The sequence below is a fragment of the Crocuta crocuta genome, unplaced genomic scaffold, assembly GCF_008692635.1.
Source record: "Crocuta crocuta isolate KB4526 unplaced genomic scaffold, BGI_CrCroc_1.0 scaffold613, whole genome shotgun sequence".
Lineage (NCBI taxonomy): Eukaryota > Metazoa > Chordata > Mammalia > Carnivora > Hyaenidae > Crocuta > Crocuta crocuta.
Window position 1 is genome coordinate 162,642 of NW_027528880.1, and position 7,754 is coordinate 170,395.

At 70.1% G+C, this 7,754-nt stretch overlaps 1 protein-coding gene across 1 annotated transcript in view; it reads right to left on the minus strand.

Moving 5' to 3' along the window:
* Window positions 1–7,754, minus strand: part of LAMA5 (laminin subunit alpha 5) — a 63,392-nt gene that overhangs the window by 11,540 nt on the left and 44,098 nt on the right. Inside the window, 22 exon segments of the mRNA XM_077756804.1 lie at window positions 51–189; window positions 330–599; window positions 742–858; window positions 966–1,162; window positions 1,353–1,523; window positions 2,156–2,267; window positions 2,449–2,559; window positions 2,628–2,779; window positions 3,245–3,394; window positions 3,479–3,659; window positions 3,745–3,845; window positions 3,897–4,111; window positions 4,176–4,256; window positions 4,455–4,582; window positions 4,802–4,915; window positions 5,333–5,563; window positions 6,177–6,260; window positions 6,346–6,447; window positions 6,655–6,816; window positions 6,958–7,098; window positions 7,275–7,419; window positions 7,616–7,754. Coding sequence (XP_077612930.1) covers window positions 51–189; window positions 330–599; window positions 742–858; window positions 966–1,162; window positions 1,353–1,523; window positions 2,156–2,267; window positions 2,449–2,559; window positions 2,628–2,779; window positions 3,245–3,394; window positions 3,479–3,659; window positions 3,745–3,845; window positions 3,897–4,111; window positions 4,176–4,256; window positions 4,455–4,582; window positions 4,802–4,915; window positions 5,333–5,563; window positions 6,177–6,260; window positions 6,346–6,447; window positions 6,655–6,816; window positions 6,958–7,098; window positions 7,275–7,419; window positions 7,616–7,754 — 3,243 coding nt within the window.

Consider the following 7,754-nt stretch of genomic DNA (forward strand, 5'->3'; position numbering starts at 1 on the left):
GAAAGGTGAGCGGAGCCCAGGCCCCGCCCTCTCCCCGCCCCGGTACCCACCGCGGCCCAGCCTCTGCTGCTCCCCGAGGACGGCCTCCACCAGGGCACTGGCACTGGCCAGCAGCGCGCGGGCTCGGGGCTCCAGGCCGCGCTGCACCACCATCTGCAGACACGGGGACGGGACACGGCTCACACGTGCCTGGCGGGAGCTGGGGCCGGGCGGGGGGCAGGGCTGTGGGGAGGGGGTTCAGGGCCTCACCTGCCATGCNCAGCCCCGCCCCCACCCTGCCCTGCTCCCTGCTGGCTGTGCCTTCCTTGTTCCTTGCAGCCAGTTGGGGCTGCGGCTTCTGCCTGGGCCTTGTGGGGGACAACAGCCTCTGCGAGGGTCCCCCCAGACTCGCCGTGCCCCAGGAAAGACCGGCTGTGAGCCCAAGGCACCCCTTGGGCCCCGCACCTGCTCAGGTTGAGGGCCAGCAGGGCCAGCTGCTGAGCATGGGCCTCGGCGGCCTCCACCAAGTGCACCTTGCTGTTGGCTGGGGAGAAGGCCCGCATCTTCTCGAGCAGCGGCGTCCGGGCCCCATCCAGCTTGGCGGCCAGGTGCTCGTACTCCTGGGGGGTGGGGAGGGCTAAACGGGACCCTCAGCCGGAACCCCTGCTGGCCCTCCCCAGAGGTGGGAACCCAGAGGCCGCGCCCTGCACGCACAGTCCCACCCGAACCTGCCCGGGTGCCCCCCGGAGGGGCGGCACTCACCTCCCGGGCCTGGTCCATGCCGCGCAGGAGCCCAGAGAGCTGGGCCAGGACGCTCCGGGCCGCCTGCAGAGTGGCGCTCAGAGTGGCGCTGTCACTGGACAGCTCCTCCTTCCGTCGCTGGAGGCCGTGGGGAAGGAGAGGGTACGGGGGACAGAGATGCGACGTCAGCGGGGAGGCTGCAGGGCAGGAGGGTGAGCGGGAGGGGGGCAGGGAGGGCCCCTCACCAGGGCCTCCTCCAGGCGCTCCTGGTTTTGGCTGTTGAGCTCCTCTGCCTGCCGAGTGGTGCCCACCGCCCGGTTCAGGGCCGCCCGAAGGTCCATGAGGCCAGCCTCGTGCTGGGCCAGCTGCTCTCGGGCGCGCTGGGCCAGCGCCAGGTTCTGCTCCCAGTGGCTGGTCAGTCGTCCCTGCACACGGGCCAGCACTGGCCAAGGCCGCGAACGGGGACAGTCGTGTGGGCGGTAACTCTGCAACCCAGGTCCCTACCTGCCACCTGCCCAGCCCCCACCTGCTCCATCTCAAGCCGATCTCAGCCACTCCTTGCCGACCTTACCCCTGGGGCTCCTGGCCCAGTCTCTCCCCGTCCCTGCCCCTCCAGGGCCAACACCACTCACGTCTCTGGGCCTTGCCCAGCTCAGCCTCAGCCGCTGCTCTCGGGGCACCCAGGTCGCGGGCCCGCATCTCCCCAAGCAGACGCTCCGCCTCAGCCAGCGTCCGGCGCGCGAGCTCGCCCGACGGGGTGGAGACATTGGCCGGGAACAGGTGACCTGTCTGGGACTCCAGCTCTACAGGGGTGAGGGTGGGGGTCGTCAGGTCCAGCCTGCGGCCCAGGCCGGCCTCCGCCCACTAGACCCCCCGAGCACGCTCAGACACCAGCGCATTTCCCAGAACCCCCCGGGACGACCCGCAAGACCCTGGCTCCCAGCCATGGCTGTGCTCGGCTGCTAGGCCACCGGACCTCCCCACCCCCACCCCAAACCATGCTGCCCATCTGCTCAGCCCGTCCCCTGCCTTCCTCGCCCGGCCAGCTCCTTGAGGTCAGCACTGGGCTGAAATTTCACTTCCTCCCTGACCCCTGGGCCTGGCCTGCTCCCCCCAGTCTCTTCTTTTGGCGACAGATCTGTTTGTAATTAAGGCATCTGCCAGCAAGTCTTCCCAGGAAACGGGGTACCGCTGGAGGGGGGCCCAGTATCCCCAGTATCCCCAGAGAGGGTGCCGGCACGCCCCACAGCATCCACCTGCCCGCTCCTCTCCGGCCACACCTGCCACTTGCTCGGCTGCGGCACCATCTCCCGGTCTACACGGCCAACCCCACGGGCCCTTCGGCACCAAGCCCCTGGAGGCAGCCCTCCCCGCTCTGACCCTGCGCACCATGCTGCCTGCCCACCATTCCCTGCCCCGCTGGGCTCACTCCTACCGCTCAGGATGCGGTCCACGGCCCTGATGGACGCCAGCAGCGTCTGCGCCCGGCCGGACGCCGCCTCGGTGCTGTCCAGCAGCTGCCTAGCCCGGGCGAGGGCTCTCGAGGCCTGCGGACACGGCGCCCCGTCAGGATACAGGGTGGGGCCTCAGGGGAGAGCGGACAGTCTGGGGCCCTGGGAGAGGATCGCTGGAGGTGTGTTCTACTGTGGGAAGGGGTTTTGCAGGGGAGGAGCACCCCGGGAGCTTTGGGGGAGGGGCCTCCCGGGCCGGGGCTCCCCAGGGTCCTGCCTGGCCGTCCAGCCCCTGTGTGTCCTGTCCGAGGCTCAAGCTCTGTTGTTCCAGGGCATCCAGCTGCCGTTCTGCCTCGTGGCGGGGACCTGGGGGGCTCCGGAGCTGGCTCTGGGGAGGAGAGAAGGTGAGGCCCCGCACGCTGGGAGGGGGGGCTGGGGGGCCGGACCGAGGCCTACCTGCAGGTCGGCGATGGAGGCGTTCAGCCTGTGCAGCTGGGCCCAGGCCATCGAGCTGGCGCTGACCCCCTGCAACAGTTCCCGGACGGCAGGGAGGAGGGCGGCGGCCCGCTCCAGGTCATCCAGAAGCAGGACCACACAGCGGTCACACACTGCGGGCGGCACGGCACGGGGGTCGGTGCGGGGCCGGGGAAGGAACCAGGGGACGGGGTGGGGGGGGCCCGTCAGCCAAGGACCGCAGAGCTGGCGCAGGAAAGCTGAGCTGCGCTGAAGGCGCCGTGGTTAGTGGGGGCGGAGGTGAGCAGGGAGCTCACAGGACCAGCTGAAAGGCCAGCACGGGCTCAGAGCGGGAGTAGGGGACCGGACAGGTGCCAGGAGGCCGGTGCAAGGCCAGGGTGGAAGGGGCAGCTGGGGAGCCCAGCACTTAGGGGCCAGAAAGGAAGCAGCGAGTCAGCACGAAGTCCAGGGATCCCTTAGAAAACCGAGAGCGCGCCGGGGTCACAGCAGCACAGGGACTGACAGACCCTGAGGGCCGGGACCCGCGTGCCCACAGGTAGACGGGGAGGACCTGGGGACGGGGCTGGCTGCAGGGAGCGGGGCTGGGGCACGGGGCGCACCTTCACAGTGGACGCCGCGGTTGCCGGGCCCGCCGGGGATCAGCACCTGGTGCTGGTGGCTGCACGTGTCACAGCGCTCCCCACTGAGCCCGGGGGGGCAGGTGCAGCGGCCGGTGTGTAGGTCACAGTGGCCCCCCGGGCACTGGCAGCCTACGTGTGGAGAGGCAGGGTAAGCGCTGGCAGAGGTCCCCGGGGTGCTGGCCACCCTACAGTACCCCGCCTGCTGGTACTCACGCCTGCAGCCCTCCTCAGGGCGCCCCCAGTGGCCCGGGGCACATTCACGGCACTGGGGCCCTCCCACCCCTGGCCGGCAGTGGCACTGCCCACTCTGGGGGTGGCACTCAGAGCCCTCGGCGGCTGGTCCACAGGCACACGGGCGGCAGCCCCCACAGCTCTGGAACCCGAAGTATCCTTCCTGCGGCACAGACGGCCCTTACTGCCGGCTCCAGCTAGGAGGCCCCGCCCACAGCCGCAGGCCCCTCCCTTGGCGGCAGCCCTACCTGGCACCGGTCACAGAGTGGCCCCGTCACGCCTGGCTTGCACACACAGTGCCCGCTGTGGGGGTCGCAGGTCTCTGTCCCGCATGGGGAGCAGTCACACCCTGCAGAAGGGGTGCCACAGCAAGAGCCCTGAGCCCCTCGCTCTGCCCCGCCGCCCCCTCCTCCATCCCGGGGGTNGTTGCCATAGAAGCCGGGGGCGCAGCTCTCGCAGCGGGGCCCGGCGGTGTGGCGCAGGCAGCTGCGGCAGGCACCAGTCAGGGGGTCACAGTCGCTGAAGAGCAGGTTGGGGTCACCGTTGCCGCTGCAGTCGCAGGGCTGGCACGAGCTGCCCAGCACCATAGGGTTACCAAAGAAGCCCGGGGCGCACCTGGGGGAGGGGCTGGGGTTAGCGGACTGTGTCCCTCCGCCCACCTGCACACACACCTGCACACACACCTGCACANGGGCCCGCATAGCCAGGTTTGCATAGACACTGTGTGCGGCCACCTCGCAGGACGCAGCCCACGGCAAAGCTGTGCAGACGCAGGGGGTCCTGTGACAGCTGCACACCCACCGGGGGCCCCCACCTCGAAAGCCCGCCTCAGCCATCCCGGCCTCCAGACGGCAGTGCTGACCCAACCGGGTGGGGGGCGGTGACCTGCCGCACCGGGGCTGTAGGGGCCACGCCACCAGCCGCCCTTCGGGACCCGGGACAGGCTGGCACCGCTTACTTGTTGGAAGGCACGGCGAGGGGGCAGGGGCAGCTGACACAGGGGGCCGCCGGGTCCTCAGCCCCACTGCGCACGAAGCCGGCCTGGCAGTGCTCGCAGTGGCGCCCCTGCGTGTTGTGCTGGCAGCCCTGGGGCAGAAGGGCCAGGTGGGGGCGCTGGCGGCGAGGCTCTGCGTCTCCCCTGCAGGGTCCGGTCAGCTCTCCCGCCAGCGCGCCGCACACTCCGGGCCCGAGGCCAGCCGGGGGCCCGCCCAGGACACCTCCCTCTCCCCGCACCCCGGTGTATCCGTCAGTGCTGACCCAGGGCCCTGGCCCCCCCGCTCTGTGTCTCTGCTGGGCCCTACTCACCACGCAGACACCCGAGCCAGGGAGGCAGCGGTCTGAATGGCCGTGGCACTGACAGGGGACACAGCGACCCAAGAAGAGACCTTTGACGTCCCGGTAGTAGCCAGGGGCACAATCCTGGGGGCAGGGGCGTAAGTGGTCAGGAAAGAAAGCAGGGCCGACCCGAGGGCAGACCAGGGACCACGTGCTCCGACCCTCGGGAACCCTGGCCCTGGCTGGCTGGAGACACGAAGTCAGACCCCCAAAGCCGTATGGATGCCGACTCCGGTGAGCAGCCCCCCAACGTGGGCTGGGCCGCCTCTTCCTCCTCCAGATACCTCTTCTGAGCGGGTGGGTGCTCAGTGGCAGACCCCTCGGACAGACAAGCGCGTGAAGGGGAGGAGGAGGAGGGCGGGTGCGGACGGAGAAGGCGTAGGGAGCAGCGTGTGCACGGAGGGCAGGCAGGGCCACAGGTGACGGGGGCAGGCGCAGGCAGACAAGCTGGCGGGCGGGGGGTGAACGGGGCAGACAGAGCGGGCTGCCCGCCCCTCTCACCTGGCAGGAGTCCCCGAGGTAGTTGGCAGGGCACATGCACAGCTCCACGTTGCTGGCTGGAGGCCCCCTGCCCACCTCGCCGGCCACCTCCAGCGCCACCCTGCGCAGGGAGACGGCCGAGGAGGTCTGGGAGAAGAGGGCGCGGATGTGCAGCTGCTCCAGGCCCGCCAGCACCATCATGAGCTCCTCGCGGGACACGGCGCTGTGGGTCTCCATGTGCCGGAAGTTCCCCTGTGGGCCGAGACGACGCTCAGGGGGCAGGACGGGTGACTTCGGGGCCAGACTGGCCCGCCACCCGTGGGGAGACCAGCACCTGAACCCCACCTCCCGCCGTGCACAGAAACCGACTCCAAACGTGAGAATTCAACCACACAGGACACACTTTAAACTTTAAAACAAAACCTGGGTGGGTACTTTCTGATTCCAGAGACACTGACGCTTAAAGGAACACGAAAACGCTAATTGCACATGAAAAGCTGAGAACTTTGAGTACATTAAACATCTGCATTTTTGTTCAGCCAAAGACACCTTAGATGCCACGAGCTGGGAAGAGAGGCGGACGCAGGCGACAAAAGGCAGACGGACCCGCAGGGCCACTGGGCGTCCCAGCAGCTGCTCGGCAGCGAGGGGTCAGGGCCTCGAGGGCCAGCACGTGGCCGGGAGCGCCACCCACACAGGCGGCCAGAGCAGCAGCGGTGACGTGCGCAGGGGAGGGGACGAGCTCCCGCTCCCAGGCCCGTCTTCTGTCCCGGAGAGCGGGCACGGCAGCCTCAGGCCCCCGGGGCCCCGCTGGGTCGTGCTGGGATCCAGGTCGCCCCCGCGTGCCCGGACCAGCTCTGCTCACCTCCACCAGCTGCAGCTGCCCACGGTGAACGTGGCCGGGTGCCGGGTACGCCGGCTCCAGGAACACGATGCTCATCTGATTGCCCTGGGGAGGTGGGTGGGCAGATGAGGGCCTGCGGCCGTGCTGCCCGCCAGCCCGCGCAGCAGCCGCATCCGCCCCGTCCGGGTACCTGCAGCACTACGTCCGGCCTGCTTTCCATGGGGATGAACACGTCTCCCCGCTGGGGCTCCGAGTGAAGCTCGTAGCGGAGGGTCCCGCCATAGGATGACACCTGGAGGCGGGGCAGACAGACGTGACCCGGCCAGACCCCGACCACGGGCCCAGGGTCGGCAGCGATGGGGCCGGGCAAGGCCTCAGGCGCCCTCAGAGCCCCCGCCCCGCCCTGGACGTGGCCGGCATCCGTGCTGTCCTCCCCCAGGCTCCCGGGGCCTCCCGGGCGCCCTCAGTGCCGTCCCCAGGGCCGGCCTTGCCCGCTCACCTTGTCCCCCAGGTAGGAGGGCGGGGCCTGCCAGTACAGCTCCGGGAAGGCCTCGGGCCCGCGCCGCAGATCGGCGTAGAGCAGCTCGGCCCCGGCCCGCCGCTCGTGCGGCACCACCTGCCGCTCACCGCTCAGCAGCGTCCAGCCCTCCATGTCCACGTGCTGTGGGCACACGGGAGGGGCACGGGGTGAGCACCTCACGTGTCACGGGGCCCGTCCCACACCGGGGCCTGCCAGTTGGGGGTCACGCGTCCCCTCTGGAAGGTGGTCCTGCCCCGGGTCCAGGTCCTGGTGTCTGCACACCTCGCGGCGGCTGTGGGCTGAGCTCCCACAGCGCTCGGTGGCCCCAAAGCAGAAGCAGCGGGTGCAGCCTTTTGGGTTGGCGGCGTCCAGGGAGAAGGTCCCCAGGCGGCACTGGTCACACCTTGGGCCCTGCACGTTCTCCTGGGGGCAGAACAGGGCAGGTCAGCCGGTCACGCGCTGTGGGGTCCAGCACCCTGGCTCGCTGTTCCCTCTCGCTGAGGGGGTGACTCCCCCAGTGCCCCCAGGAGGAGTTTCAGCAGCAACACAGGAGGTGGGGCGTCGGGCCGCGGAGCCCAGCTAGGCGCCCGGCCCCTCACCTTGCAGTGGCACTGGCCTGTGATGGGGTCGCACACGCTGGGCATGGAGCCCGCTTCATGGCAGTCACAGGGGAGACAGCTGGGGTAGCCGTGGAAGCCAGGAGCACAGGTATCACAGCGGCGCCCGGCCACGTGGGGTCTGCACCTGCCGGAGGGAGCGCAGACGCTGGCCGGGCCTCCCCTCCACGCTTACTGAGACCACGGGTGGCCCCCGAGGCAGTGGCTCCCCAAGGTGTAACCCTCCCCCTGCCCAGACGTGGAGAGAGCGCCCTCAGCGGCACTGCCATCCCTGACCCAGGACCGACCCCGGCCCGTGGTGACAGCCCCACTGCACCGCTCACTTGCACTGGCCACTGTCCACGTCACAGGTGGGGTCCGTGAGCTCCTGGACGCCGGGGCCCGAACAGTTACACTCCTCGCAGCCAACCAGGGGGTGGCAGCCGAAGGACTGAGGCTGGCAGACGATGCAGGCGGGCGGCA